The 17,261-nt window shown below is 24.4% G+C and overlaps 1 protein-coding gene across 2 annotated transcripts in view; it reads left to right on the forward strand.

Annotated features, from left to right (window-relative positions):
- Window positions 1–17,261, forward strand: part of LOC113560556 (cytoplasmic polyadenylation element-binding protein 2) — a 151,821-nt gene that overhangs the window by 58,119 nt on the left and 76,441 nt on the right. For both annotated transcript variants that reach the window (XM_026966497.1, XM_026966498.1), the window contains one exon: window positions 4,483–4,588. In XM_026966497.1, the coding sequence (XP_026822298.1) occupies window positions 4,483–4,588 (106 nt within the window). The remainder of the gene's footprint in view (window positions 1–4,482; window positions 4,589–17,261) is intronic.

Raw genomic sequence — 17,261 nt, forward strand, 5'->3', positions numbered from 1 at the left:
TTCTTTCATCTCAATCCGATGGGTACGAAAATAGTTTGAAAACTAATTTTGTCAAGGAACCTTTTGTATCTTTGCATTTTATTTATTCCGCTTACTCTGTCGACTGTCTACAACAGAAGAAAACCAATTTACATTTTATTTCATCATAGTATACTCTAAAAATCTGCTATTTTATTAAGGTATATATAAAAACCCTAAGCTGGTGGTTTTTAAAATGATTATATGTTTCATAATACGCTTATACTATTGTATATCAATATACATTTTTTAGGATACAACTTTTCAGTAACTGAATATAGATTTAACATTATTACTATAGGACGACATTGTGAATTTTAAAGATTTTAGTTTATCTTAATGTTTTGCATTATTAAAGATATATATTCGTTTTAGAATTAAGGAAACGACATAACACGAATAACAGAAAAATTTTAAATTATAAAATTAAACAAGTATACATTAAATCATAAAATATTGTACCAAGTCCTGAAAGATTAGGTCCTGAAAGTGCTACATGTACTCTAGATCGTTACAAGATAATCATCCACAGTTAATTCAAGTAATTGAGTGAGGACTAAATCAATGCTGAAAGATGACCTGTCATTATCTTCAACACCTATCACGATTGCTATAACATGTTCTGTAACATGTTTACATTTTTACAGATATGTCAACTAACTATTTTTGTAAAATTTATTTCATTTCTAAATCAACCAAAGTTTTTCAATATATATAGAAACGAATTCAGTACTATAATTATTAATTAATATATTTCTAATGTAAAAACTTCTTGTTTTAATAAATGGGATCTATTAGTTAGATTGATCGTGTTATTGAACTTTGTCATCAATCATAAATGAAATAATATTAGATAATATGACTTGCTATTTATTTAATCATCAATAATATTTTTGTTGTATTAGAATTATGTATTTTAAATGTTGAACGTCATGAAAGAGATATATGTAATATGTATATTTTAATATTTTTTTGTCATAGTATTAGAAATGCAACGGTTACATATATCTTAACTTATTCTTATATATTTTTGGATAAACAGTTTTTTATAACAAAATATGAGTAAAACTATTGAAATCTAAATTATATTTTAACAACGTAAATTTAAAAAAAAACTAACTGTTGACTTGTTAATAATTAATTTGTTAAACATTTTGATATTTATAAATAAATAGATAAATAGATAAATAGATCTTCTAAACCTTTAATGCATATACAATAAATACGATTGGTGTATACATTGTGTAAGTGTTTGAAACTCGCCTCGATTACATAACTTAAGTGTAAGATAATATTGCGTTATGTATACAATATTATTATAATTTAGATACACTATAATAATGATAATTTATAAATAATAATATTGTACAACATTCACATTTAAAATGTAATTCTGATAAGTTCTTCATATTTAAATGATAAAAGAAAAATATTTTCACTGTTTTAAAAATTATATATTTTTCTTTAAAAAATAGACAAGACTATTTCAAAAATTACTTCTTAAATGTACAATATATCTGTCAAAGTTTAACAGATTAAAGTGGATATATATTATATTACACGTTTATATAATTTTTCGAAAGAAAGAGTAGATGGCCGTATGCGTAATTTATAAAACTTATTACACATCTTAGTAAAACCATTAAAATATACTCATTTTCAAAATACGAAACTACACATTATATAATAGGGTAGATATTTTATTTTTATTCACATAAAATCCATATCATAATTAAATAAATTATGTAGGTTGTTGATTTTTCAAACTTAATCAACACTAATTAATAGTTTAATAAATTAAGTTCCTTAATCTAATAACAAAATTTGTATTTTAAGTTTTTATTTTTTGTTGATATTTTGTTAAAGGTGTACCTTATTTTTATTATTTTTTTTTTTTTACAAAATTTGATGTCATCTAGAAAAATGTATTGTTGAATTTTATAAAAATTTAAATGAACTCCAACAATTAATTAACATTGATTAAAATTACTCTTAAATAATATTAATAATATTATTGTAGGTATCAAATTTATTTTATTTTCGTCATATATACATATAATTTAAAACAAATAATAATATTATACAGTTTACAGACTATTACAGACACTATAGATTCTCTTAATATACTAAGTTATAATTGCAACAATTTTAGTAATTTTGAATAGTTTTATATTCAGAAGCATAATATACAATATATTATAACAAATATTTTTAAATCTATTTTATTTTTATATGATTGATGCCAAAAATTTGACGTGTTATTGCATTTGATATTATTGTGAAATTATATTAAGGTGTTTTGTGGTGTATAAAGTATACTGTCTGTCTTTAATATTTTATACACAACTAATCAAATTTTGTCCCAACTAACATACAATAACTAGCATATGAATTAAATTAAATTTTAAAATAAATTTCTCTGTTATGTTTAAATTTCAATGAGTGACTTGGAAAAACTGACAACAAATTTATCTCCATATATTTTAAACTATTGAAATATTGTATAGTACTACTTAACAACTACTATTTAGTTCAAAATAATATTAATTTTTTTTAATTTTCACTGTTTTTATATAAGATTATATTGTAATTTACTTTATATGATTTTGTTTTAAAAAAAAAATTCCCTACTATCATCATACATAGTAGGCAGTTTGAGAGGGTCTGTGATAATAGCTACCCATTAGTCATTAAGGAGAGTAAATTTATAAACTCTATACTAATGGACATCAGCCTAATGAATGGTGTATTTTCTAATTTTGCCAATTAATACGAAACCTTATGGTGACAAAAACAAAAAATTGGATTTGTTGGTGAAACTTTGTGCACCCTTCTCAAACTATTATGTTATAATAAAAACAGTAGAAATTTTGGTTTGGCACAGGATGTTATTTGGGACTTCCAGTTGTTTTAATGAAATTTTACGAACCCCAAAAAATCATAAAGAAATTATATATGTAATCCAATAAATTATATATATACATATTTTATTTATATATAACTAAAAGCTATTATTATTATTGGATGTTAATAATCCAAGTATCATTATGAAGTGTAAAAACAAAAGGGATCAAATGATAATCAAGGTTTAATGTAATTAAAAGGTTTTTAACTGATCAATTTTAGTTCCCATTAAATATAATTTAATTTTAGACTTATAATATATGCATATATATGATTAAATATTATGCACTATGAGTTATGATCAAACGAAAACATATTATGTAGGTACTATACATAATGTTTATATTTTGAATCTATAATAATATTTTAATAAATTAATACGAAAAAATTCAAAATTCTCTTCTGATAATAATATAAAATACAAATTTATTATTTATTTATAAGGATATGTATTATATATATTTAAGTCAAATTGAAAATTTAGTTGCGGTCATATTTCTTTACCAAAATTGTTTTCATCAAATCACAGTACACTGACATAATGTATTATACATTTTTTAATTGTATGTGAATTATCCTTTTTATATTTGAATAATTAATACAATTTTGAATGAATCCACTACTTAGAATAAAGATCGTATATTATTTATTTAAACCAACAAGAATTATTTTTATTATAGTTATACAGTATATAGTAGTGAACATTTTCAGATGTTAATTATTAAATATTAACGTTTCTTAACATTTTACGTTTAATGACGTGTTAAGAAGATACGTAGACAAAGGCAGAGTTATGCGTTAGGAACCAATTTATATTATACTCGTATTATTAATCAAACCAAAAACTCTATCTATTACATTTATGTAGTTAAATAACTAAATAATTTGATATACTTGCATTTTTGGTTAGTTAAGTAATTTTACTTTATTATGGTGAACTATGCATATCGTTTAGAAGTCATTAAACGTATTAAAACAGTTTTTGTATTTTTAATTATACTTTTGGTATGTATGTAAAAAAACCTACATTTTATATACAATAATATTGATACATTAAATTAATTGCAATCAATTATCATGTTTAACTATGTATTGAATGATCAATGAAGTTATATTGGTATTTTAAAACAAAAAACAAAAATTATAAATTATAAATTATGAACAATAGAAGCTTTATAAAATAGCATTTGGGTTTCAATGGAAATTTAATTAACAATTTACAATTAAAGAGTTATTCAAAATTAAAATATTCATTACTCTTTATCATAATAAGTTTAATTATTCAGGTATAAAGTAACCTTTGTATTTCAATACGAAATTGAAATTTTCATGAAGTAATTAGCTATTCGTATAATATAAAACATTATGAATAGAATTGTTTTGTTTTTTCTCTTTCAAATTTAAAAACATGATTTATTCATTTATTTATGTAAAAATATGTTTAGTTTATGTATTTATATTTTTTTAGAATAAGTAACAAATAAATCCACTAAGAATATAACAAATGATATGCTCTAATACCTTATAATATATGAATTTGATGTACTTGATATGTTTCAGGAACGATGCGGAAACGGTACCGGACCTTTGGACAACATGCGCAATCTTGAACACTATTTAAATGATATTATGCGTTCTGGTACGGAAAATCCGGAACACGCGAAAGGTAAGGTTACTGCATATAATCTGTCAAATGAAAAATGTACTATTCTAATGTTGCATATTAATATTATATTAAAACAATGTTAGCAAACGATTTTAAAATGTTACCAAAAATCAATCCATCATATACGTAGATATGAGTATATTGTTAATTTAAACGAGCGTGTTTGTACACAAATTCCCATCGTGATATTTACACCTTTTCTTTGTGTTTATCACGGGCACAATATATATTGTTTTGCTATCGATTTGTGTTTTGTAACTCGTGAGAAATATATTTTGTAATATAATGGTAAATGAAACTGAAGTATATATTGATTATACCATTAGTCTATTTGAGACGTGATTTTTCATGGCGTTATTTTTCCATTATAAATACAACCGTTTTATGAATGTATAATGCGCACAACGTAGTGAAACCATTATATAATACACAATTACGAATAGATAATATTATATATAGTATATATCGTATTCTATTTCCTTTTCGTTTTTTTTCCATTCATTTTGAGCACACGCAGTTTTCTATCAATGCTCTATCTATCCATCCTTTCATTTATCTATCTAGTGTATGTGTGTCTGTGTATATGTATTCGATATTGGCGAAAATCCAATAATGCCAACAGGAAAGACACGGGGTGGTAATGTAGAACCTATAACGGAATTGGGTCCAAAGGTGGTTGGTTAAATCCCCTTCACCTGTCCGTCCTGTTCACCTACACCCGCGCATGGTTGACATTAATAACGGCTCGTCGAAACCGCCAATAAGGTCGGTGGCAGGAGGGGGGATTTAGTACAATAGTACTTTACACACACGCGCACACATATATAGACCACTGTAAACGCGTCACGATCGAATCCCCAAACGGAACTTTGTCCTGGCTGTTATGGTCCTTTTCTATCTGGCGTCCCCCCGCCGCGCGCACGCAGCCTTTGCTGGTTCCGTGAGCGTTTTTCCCGTACACCTTTACCGTGTTCGCCAGCAATGTACAATGCCAGCTGCCAGTAATTAATAACCTGTCTAAACGTCTATTAGTTCTGGAACAATAAACGTTAAATTTAATGTTTCCCAGAATGATTTGAATAATGGTTGATGCCGTTGTTGTCGACGTATAATCGTCTACTGTGTGTTGTTTACCAACGCCACCATATATTGTATCGATCATACACATTTTTAACCTTGTTGCATAATTTATTATATATTATAATATGAATTTTCAATTGATTCTATTTTTCTAACAATAACGAAATCGTGTCTACAAGGTCTTATCATGTTGTAATATACTCACATTTAAACGTAGTAGGTACTTTTATACAAAGTATCTTTATAAATATGGTAAATAGTTTAAGAAACCTCATTAAAAAAAAAACCGTTTGGCCACAGTTTTTTTTTTTGTGTTCTTTTGACATTTTTTTTCTTAGCCTCCAATAAATTTAAAGATTGAATTTATGTTCTAACTAATAAAATATCCATAAAACAAGAAAAAATTAACACTTGAAAAATAAATACTAGTTTGTAATGGATTGATTGAAATTTGTGCAAAGACGCAATGCTATAGGTTTGAATAAAAATGTAATTTATTTTCTTCCTTTTTGTCACCCATGATTGTTCGCTATTAAGTTCGATAGTATTGAAATTAAATAAATTTCTTTAATTAAATAATTTATAGATTTAGAATTTTCTTTAAAAACTATTTGTTTTTTAGTTTATTTTTGAATCTCGTAGATATAAGATATTAAAGTCAGATATATATTTCTCTATAAAATTCGAATTCATTATTATTGATATTTATTTAATTTTGACTATACATCAGTCGCCCGCAAAATAAAGAACAGATTTTTTTTTCAATTTAATATCAGCAATACGATTTAATAAAGTAAATTAATTGTAATTATTTCCTTTTTTTTAAATATCTGAGGAATATGAAATTAATATTTATCATTCTTTCATCGAATTTTTTAAAAGTTGTTCTCTTAACACACTTACAATCTTGATCTTTATTTAATAACAATTGAAGAATTGATAAATATCAACATTAATATAATTAGTTTTATTTATGTGCATTAAATATAATGTAAATAAGATTTAATTTTTTTCTTCAGTGTAACACGTTTTATTTGATTGTTTTGGATTTATAAATGAACTACACAATTAAATAATTATTCCGAATACTATTGTTTATCATGGTTTATTTATATTTATGTAAGTATAATATTTGAGTTATGTTCTTGGAACTTAACTGAATTATTCTAGTTAAAAGCAGCTGTGTTGCGTCATCGCCTGATTAGTACTAGTTTTCCCAGAGGACGTTGTATAGGACAATATATGAACTGACAGAATACTACTGCTATTATTTTATCCTCGCTCAATGCTTATATTACTTATCATCTACTTGATTATTATAGAAATGACATATATAATTATAAAATGTGTTTTAAACAAAATATTTTGCTAATACTTCATTATTTTCGAATAATACACGTTTGAATATATAACTTATAATTATATGTATATTTTTTAAAAAAAATACACGGTCTCATCCCACTTAACTCTAAACTTTTTAATTATTATTTTAATTTTATACAATTTTAACAATATTATTTAGCAATTTTAATTCGATTAATCGTTAATTTTTATATTTATTTTGATCATCAAATTTGTCGAGTCGTAATAACAATGTATAAAAAGTTGTGACTATAATAAACTATAATAATAATAATAATAATAATAATAATAATTAAATCTATATATATATCAAAATGTTTGGCCGATTAAAATGTTTATTGGTGAGTGAATATAGATGTGGATTGACCATTGACACGCATTATAAAACGCTCAAACGATCCGTAACATAATACTAAAGACACTGACAATTGATATGCCATAATGGAAGCTTCATAAAAATAAAAAAGATGATTTTATATTATTATGTTGGGGTTCATACATAATAAATAAAATAGGTCCTTATTTATAATAAACTATATAAATTGTATTAATTGTTTTTTATAGTTAGTTCAGCCCAGCTGAATGTTATTGTACCAAACATTGTATAATCGTGACAATTCACTCTGCATATGTCGTTAATACTACTAAACATTTTTAGATTTTTATAACACGGCGTTTTAAATAGGCAATTTAGGCACATCACCGTCTCTTGTCTATTTTGAGTTACATTATGTCACATCTAGGGTTTTTCCTGCATTTTATTATTCGATATTGATTTTATAAACATATACTTAAATACAACAAAATACCATTCAGCTATTTATTATTATTATTATTTTCTTGATATTTTTCGTGACATTTTATTAATTGCATATCCTTGAGTTAAAGTAACGTTTTAAATAAAAATTAAAATGTATAGGTACTGTTTAAACGATTTTAATTTTTGAGTTATAAACATAATACTTAATTATTTTAATTTAATTAAAATATATATAATTGAATGGATACAAATTTTTTTTTCTTTTCATATAAATAAATATAATATTATGATTTATAATTTTTAATTTAAAAAATAATATTATCGTTAAGTATACGTTTTTAACATATTTAATTTTTGTGTTTTAGATTTATAGATAGTTTTTAGTTGTTTTTTTTTTTTAATTTAATAAGCTGTTGAACAATCAAATAAAAGTCTTCGTATAAACACGATAAACCTTCTCGAGTCACAATCTAACTTAATTTTTTCTGTGTATCGCGATCTGATCATGATTTTATTTTGTAATACTCATTTCATAATTAGTCTATTTTTTCTTTGTTAATCTACATAATATTATTTTTTTGTTAAATTTTCTCTTGGAAGTTATTTGTATGTCATACCACCTGTCGTTCAGATTTTTTCCGCAATAATACGTCATAAGAGGCAGAGATATTTTCTTCTCTGTACTTTTCACAAAATAGAATTGTAAAGAAAATGAAACAAGGGCAACCCCTCGACCCGGATGTACAAAAGAGTCGTCGCAACAATAAAGACAAAAAAATAATAATAAAAGTATAAGAGAAATGGCAGAAATTATTATAGTGAGAGGGTTTTTTTTTTAAAACAATGAAACTGCATGTAGAGGGTTGTAGCGCTTACTAGAGAAATACAACAGTTAAAAAGTTATGTGATCTAAAAAAAAAAATTACCTACTATACAGTCTGTATTCATTGATTCAATAGACGACTTATGAAGTGTAAATAACTACAATTACCTACACTTGCAAATATTCCATGTTAGCTTAGTAAAAAAAAAAATAATAATAAAACAAATTTTGTACCTATATTACTACTGTGATTCACACATTTCTGTATTATAAGTATTCAAGTGTGTTTAATCAATTTTTATTGAATTCAGACGGTAACATATAAATATTAATTTTATTTATCGAATGCAATTATTGAGTCATTGATAGATTCAGTGAATGTTTTTTTTTAATAATTTAATGATATGCCTTTGACTATAATATAGTTAATAAAATAATAAATTAAAAGTAAACATACATTTTTTTTTTTAGTGAATTTGCATCTGCGCTTTCAACATAAAAATAAAAACTGTTTTACAATTAATAATCATAATTAATTTTAATTTAAAATAAGGTTGAATTTTAGAATCCTTTTAGTTCACTAGTTATCAATTGTTATTGTTTTTATGAGTAACTCATAATACACCAAGATCATATTTGTGGTGAGTGAAGGAGATACAAGTACCCAATATATTATAGCTATCCTGCCATAGCTGGGTATTTTTTTTCTGTATTGTATTTAAAATTAAATTTCGTTTTTAGATGAAATATTTTATATTATATTATATTTTTTTTTTGTACTTATATATACTGTATTCGATTTGTTTACCCTTTTTTAGTGACGTCACAATCATGTAATGACAGTCGAGGTTTTTTTTTTATTTCCAGCTCTCCACAAGATATTTATCATAAGGTTTCGGTCTGTACGCTTTCAGAATTTGTGGCTGGTGGGTGAGGGGGACATTTGGTAATTTATGTCGGGTCTAATAGTGCGGAATATGTATGAGAGGAGGGCGACAAGGACAAATGCTTTTCTCGGGCGCCCACCCCTTGGTCTGATTTTATGTGCGAATAGTTTGACCCGGATTCGAAGACCAAAACCTGCCTCCACCTCCTTTCTTTTTCATTCATCAGTGTCACACGATGACAGGTTTAACTTTTCTCTTGTTTTTGAACGTGGTTTACTATTATTAGCTCATACGTAATATCCGCGTGTTTTACCAGGCGTTACTGTATAGGCAATTGTGGTACATAGAAGTCTTGAATATAACACGTTCACCATATTGTATATGCCCCGAAAGAATATAATAAAATAATAAATTGGTTGTAGCAATAAACATATACATAGTCAGTGTTGAGAATATGTAGATAAATACATTTTACTACATCTTGATAATATTATGATCGATTATTTAATCATTTTTTTTATTAGATTTAAATATTTATATAAAATATAAATTAGTCATTTTGAGTTTTTACAATATCAATGGTCTTAGCCGTATTTTAACATATAATATTATACGTACAACGTGTTTGATTTTATTACATTATTTAGGTGTTAAACGTTAATTTACACACGCTATTGTTGTTTTTGCCATTTAACTGTGGTTTAATTATTTAATGATAATATCTGATTTTATCTTAAAAAGTTGTAAACAAAAATTAGTTTTATTATTTATACTATTATAATTTTTGTATTTGAAACGTAACTAACATTTGATTTTTAATATTTAATCGATGCATATATGTATGAAATGAAAAAAAAAACCTTAAATTTATTCACCATGATCTGTCGTGTGAAATAATCGTGTGTGACAGGTTGATCAGCTGCAAATCTCTTATAATTTGTGATATGATATATTTTCATTCATATTTATTACGTTATTGGACGTCTTAAGAAATCTGTTGACATATTGAATGCATAATGTATGGTGTGGCATAATAAATTCCATATTGTACGATATTTTATTGAAATTGCTTAGGCTTAGATATTTAACGTTAATAATAATAAATATAAATAGTAGCTATCCTTGCTAATTAAATTTTTTTGAACTTATGACAATGTGATATAATGTAAATCATATTTCTTGCTAAATGTATTTTCATTAAATGAAAAATGTCTTAAAACTATAATTTAGTCTTGCAGATGAATTAAGTATAATTAATAATGGGATTTTAATATTAGTAATTAATATTTATCTGTTTTAATTTATTTATGTCTTGATTAAAATTAAAATTATTCCATGAAATGTTGCATATATACCTATATACATATATAATATTAATTGTATATTATACAATGTATACGATTAATTAAAATTTGAAAATAACTTAATATTTATAATATGCTATACTACGAATAAAAATTTTACTGAATTATTTTAAAATGTAAAAATAAATTTTAGTGTATTATATGTTTATCTAGCAATGTAAAAATAATAAAAAAAAATTAAATCACTATTATTTTAAAATTTACATCATTATTTATTAAATATGCGTGTGATGAGTATTTGAAATACTTCTAATCTGGATTATTCATTTATATTATGTTCAAACGTTCTTCAATCATAATTATAGACTTTCACTTCTTCAAAAACCCTTCAAATCCTGTAGAAAATCTCATTTAATCCTCAATACCCAATATTAAATGTAAAGTTCTCTTGGAAACTATTCAAGTCGATTTAAACCTATTTTATATTTAACTTATGACAGCGTTGATAAATTAGACATTGAAAACTTTATCATATTTATAATTAAATAATGTTTTGTCGTAAATGTCTATATATTTTGCACTAACACTATTATTGTTATATTATCAGTAGAAAAAACTTGTATTAACCAAAGTTTAATGAAATGTAAAAATAAACATGCGATGTATATAATTTACATTATTTTAGCTATATGATAAAATGCATGTATAGGTAGTACGTGTATACTGTAGTATAATATTTCAATAACTTTACTTATAATTAAGAGTTGAGATGCGCGTCTAATGGAAATATAACTTAATCGCATCTAAAACCGCTACGTTGTTAATATAATACAAATATTATAATTTAAGAGTATTTGAATAGATTTTTGATATAAATAAACTTTTATTATTTTCATTTTAATATATAATAGATAAATAGGCTAACAAATAAAACAATTTTATTAATTCTATTATAACATTATATTCATTTTAATAAAATATTTTTTTTTCCTGGTCATGGATATACTCTCTTATATATCGTTAAAAGCTAACTTAATTGAAAATTCGTTTTTAAAAATATTCTTGACACTCGATATAAATATTTGTCAATATGAATTTTGTAAAGATCGTATATTTCGCATAAAACTATAGAAAAAAAGGTGTAAATAATAATACATACACCCACCATATTTATTTGACGTAATATAATATAAAATGGAGTCGTGAAAGAATAAACGTTGTAGTAGAGAATTTTGTCCGGACTGTAAATATTTTTGTCGTGCCCTGGGGGTTTCTACCTTACTCTTCTACAGTTATGTCTGGTTTTTTATTGTCCAAATAATGAAGAACCATCTTGATTTACAATCGGCACTATTATGGTGGTGTCGTATTTTCCTTAAAACAATTATTTAAATCCTCGACAGGCCACGTCCCGTGACGATGTTTCCGAGTCGTAATAATAATATTGTTCTTGTGTTTCCATCGATTTTGTCACACCGAATAACAAGTTGGTTACCCCTATTATAAAATAACTTGATAAACTAAAACTATGAACCATACCATGTATAGGTGCCCCCCTGTCCTTCCCTTTTAGATGTGGTGGCGTACAAATCCTGCCCGGACTTCTCATAATCGTTAAACCCAGCACGTCCTATTTCGGCCGGATAATGAATAACAAGTGGAATTACGTTTAAAATTACCTTTGGAAAATGCAAATCGTACTTTCGGGACTTCAAACTGCCTTATTGGTATACACAAACATAATTATATTATGTATGTGCGCTTAACGAATGGCCGAGTACGATATTTTATTGTTAATTTTCTGCAAACCTTCAAATCAATCGTTGTATAATTTTTCAATTCGAATATTTCATTTTACATTTAATAAGTTACTGTGTGTAGACGAGTAGTTATGTTATTTACTCCAATGCGTACAACATCAAACATTAATTGTTGAGAAATTGAATTTAGGTCAGATCTCTTAGAATAGTCGTTGTTTATAGTAAATTGCATTATTCATTGTTTTAAATTGAAACAGTGAAATAGTATACTCGTATTCAATAAGCATTTTATTTGGAGTTCGATGAAACGCTAATAACATATTTTTTTTTTTTTTATATATCGAATAAAACGATTATTTTATAAATTAAAAATCGTATCGTGCATTGTGCATAATAAATAATAAAACCTAGCCATTTATTTTGTTTAATATTTTTTCATCATATCTCTAACGGTTGTTTTTAAGGTAAATATATTTATTTAAGTACATTTTTTAATATATTTATTTCACCATAAATAAATATAGCCAAGTGCACCTCATAAAATCTATAATTTCATTTTTAAAAACTGTAGAACTTATTTAAAATTCTAAGTATATCCAATTTTTTACAAACATCTTCTATTGCCCTTTCGTTCTATAAATATTACTATTTTTACTTTTTATTTAATTAGAAATTTATTAAATTAAGTTATAAGTATTTCAAATGTTACAATGATATTTATAGATCGTTACTCATAAAGTCATAACTTTTGTTATATGAGCACTTAGAATTCCCAATTAACAGTATAAACACCGTTTCAGTTTACCAAGTTTCCGTTCAATATCATTTTACTACTTTTGTTATCCTACAACGGCTATCATTGTTTTTGAAATTAAAATAATAATGCAACACTGGCTAGTGTCTGGATGAGTGAACCGAGACAAGTACCCAATATAAAAATTCCTGTAACTACCGTTCATACGTTTATTTGTTTTGCATTTCCTCTAATTTGTTACCATATCCATATTTACTCTACACATTATAAACAAAAATGTAATTACATTTAAAATTGGTTTGTATACTATCATTGTTGTGTTTAATAATACATTCAATTTTAATCCGATTTTTTAAAATAACATTTGTATGATATGATGTAGTAAAAATTATATAATACAAAATTATTATTTATACAAATTAATGTGTTTTGTACATTGTACGCACTGATGTGTGCGAATCAGCAGATGTAGCGTACCTACCTTGAATTCGGGTCACTGGCCATTGATTTTGTATGTAAACCGTTAAGCCTGCAGATCCCATCAGCCCTTTATGGCTCATGCAAAATGGTTGTCTACGCAATTATGCCACCAGGTTGTCACAGATTTAGTGGACACAGGATTTTATTGGCCGTCCAAAATTAGTGTCACTTTAGTTAATTTTTAATTTGATATGTTTAGCTGATGTATCAAATAAAATACGCATCATTAATAATAATATACTACTCAAATTTATTGTTTGATAAAAACTTGCTAAAAACAATTGAACTGAACACTAATCTATTTTTATATATATTTTACCTATCCTATATAAAATCAAAATATTATAATTCTTAACATACATCTTTGATTTTAATATTAACATAATTACTATAATTTATTTTTCTTGGAATAACAATTGGTATAATTAATAATTATTAATTATATACCTTTTTAAAAGTCAACTAGTGTTTAATAATTTATTTTTTAATTAAAGTAAAATAAAAGATTAAAAAATCGTTTATTTTATTATTGAAAATTAGTTTTTATTTGTGCCAATTTAATTTTATTTCTGAAGTAATATTATATAATCCCAAAATTAAATACAGTTGACAATTAATTTAATGTGTTCTATTCATATTATTTGTTTAATATTTAAATTATAATTTTTATTAATTGAAAATTGTAAAAAAAAAAACTTGTAATCGTTATATGGTTTTATTAAATTAATTTTAATTTAATGTATAAAAAGTTTTCATTGATGTTTAAAGTTGAAATCTTTGTATAATTTTGAACAAAGTGAATTCTTAAAAGTTCTAGTAGGTACCTATATAGTTATAACTGAATTTTAAACGTCGAATATAACTTTTTTTTTTATTAGTAAGTATAATGATATTCTGATTTGATACATTATTATTTAGATGTATATTTTATAAGCATAACTGATGTGTAATTATGTTTTCATTAAAAATTAAAAAAAAATAATAAATTAAATGTGTAGCTTTGTTTTGATTATGTAATCACTACGAACGACGGAACGACTGTATTGTTACAACAAAATCGCTCAATTATGATTAGGTACATATTTATTTGATTTGATTGTCGTTTTTCTTAAGAATGATTTATATTTTTTTTCGATTTGAATTTTTAAATGTAACAAAGTTACAGAAAAATAATGAACTATGTGGAAATTAATCTCTATAATTATCTTTACAACTACGAATGGTACACATTTAGATTAATTTCAAATAAATAAATATATGGAATAAAAAAAAAATATATAGATCTTCATAATTATTATATTCTTCAAATTTTTTTCATCGAATAGACTGTATTAAAATGACTGATATATAAATATAATACATAGATTGTAAAGAATAATAATCACTATTATTTGTCAATTAATTATATTTTATAAGATGTCTATTGAACATAATACATTCTATATTAAAAGTGATAATTCCTTATAATTACTAATAAATTAGTTGCATTATAGGCAAATAAATAATCATTGTTCTACTAATTAGGATTGTATATTATATATTATATATATATATATATATTCTATATACTTACACGTTTTTATTTAATTACATGTATACTAGTTATTTTACTATTTATTAATATTATTATTGTCAACTTTAACATTTTTATTACCTTTTTACCTACTACCTACGTATAACATCATAAATCATAAATAAAATATTTGAATTGTTTAATACTTATTATTAATTATTGGGTCATATCTATATATCTATATATTATTTATACCATATACTATATTGGTTTATATAATTTCCCTTGTATAGAATAATATTACACTTCATATTTATTAGGTTAGCTGAATTATTTTGCAACTATACATAGTTACGCGTATAAATACATCATATATATTTTTCAAATGTATTAATAATCATTTTCTCCATCTCTTTTGTATTTTACTATTCTTTTAGTTGTAACGATAAAAAATGTATTATTCAATGTCTGTTATACGTGTACTATAAATTAAAAACCACTTTAAGCTTGGTAGCCAAAAAAAAATATATTTTTACACAAGTAAATTACCACGAAAAGTTTAAAAAGTCAAAACAGAATTTCTACACCATACAGTGTTATATTAATTTTATAGAATAAAAACCTTTAAAAATAAACTTGTAGGTTGAGTTTAAATTTTTCAATAGAAGTTTAATCCATTTTTTCTATTTCTTAACATTGTTTAACATTGTATATTTTCCTACTTTACCAAAGTTATGTCTACAGCGTTTGTTTTTTACACTATAGAAATATTCGATTCTCTATTTTTTGCTTCTAGTTGAAATTCTTATTTTGAGACAACTCTAAGTTTTTACTATGTAAATTGAAACCGTTACGTAAATACTGACTTTACTCGGTAATCCTGGTTTCCGGTGCGTACTCACTTCAACTTTATTAGTTCCCCAGGATTAGACCTTCTTACCTCTCTATTTCTCTCGTATTCTCTCTTTCTTCATTCCACCACCCCATGTCTTTCACATTTTAACTTTCTCCCTCTCGGCTGGTTACGTTGGGGTTCGAATAATAATTGTTTTATGGCTTTATAGTATTGCCCCCACACCTTATGGTGTGTATTCATTTTAGGATTATTATTATATTCGGTTAATATTGTATACAATTAATTGAGAACCAAAAATGCGTTTTGGTTAACAAAGTGTTATTTTCTCTTAGTTGGAGCTATCTCATTGTTTACCGAGAAAACTAGGTTATATATATAATTATACTGAACAAAGTACGTAGAACTATTTTGAGTGAGTATTGTGGTTGCAACACCACTATAGAAATGAGTAAATACGTTAAGCTTCAGTTGAGAAACAAGCTGTTTCTTACATTAAAATTTAGCCAGTAATTCCCAAAATATTGCAGTAGTGTTCCATCTTATACTACACTATATCAGTATTAAAGTTCGAAAATAGATTTAAAAGTAATTTTGAAGTAAATTAGTATTGGGCATAGTTAAGTTATCAAAATAATTATTATAAATCTTATTAGATTAAGTTATACATAGTTTTTGTATGGAACTACTAGTAATTTAATGATTTATGTAAGTTGCTGGGTCAAAAATGTAGAATTATGTTCTAAACCTATTATCTTATTATTGTATTACAAAATATGTATTGTCTAAATAAAATTGTATTGAATCTTCAGTTACAATTACAGTGTTACTACATTCGTATTTTTAAGTGTTATTGGGAAAAAAATTAATTTTTTATCTATAACGAATAATGAATATATATAATTATTGATTAAAATGTATATAAGTACCTACATCTATAAATGCATAACTATTCCATTTCATTAGTTTCTAATATTTATATAGAAAATATGTTTATATTTATTCTTAATATATACCTACTATATAGAAATATAATAATAACCTGAGATTAGAATATTAAAAATTAATTAAAACAAAATAAAATTATGAAAGAATAA

Source organism: Rhopalosiphum maidis, chromosome 1, assembly GCF_003676215.2.
Source record: "Rhopalosiphum maidis isolate BTI-1 chromosome 1, ASM367621v3, whole genome shotgun sequence".
In the NCBI taxonomy this organism is placed as follows: Eukaryota; Metazoa; Arthropoda; class Insecta; order Hemiptera; family Aphididae; genus Rhopalosiphum; species Rhopalosiphum maidis.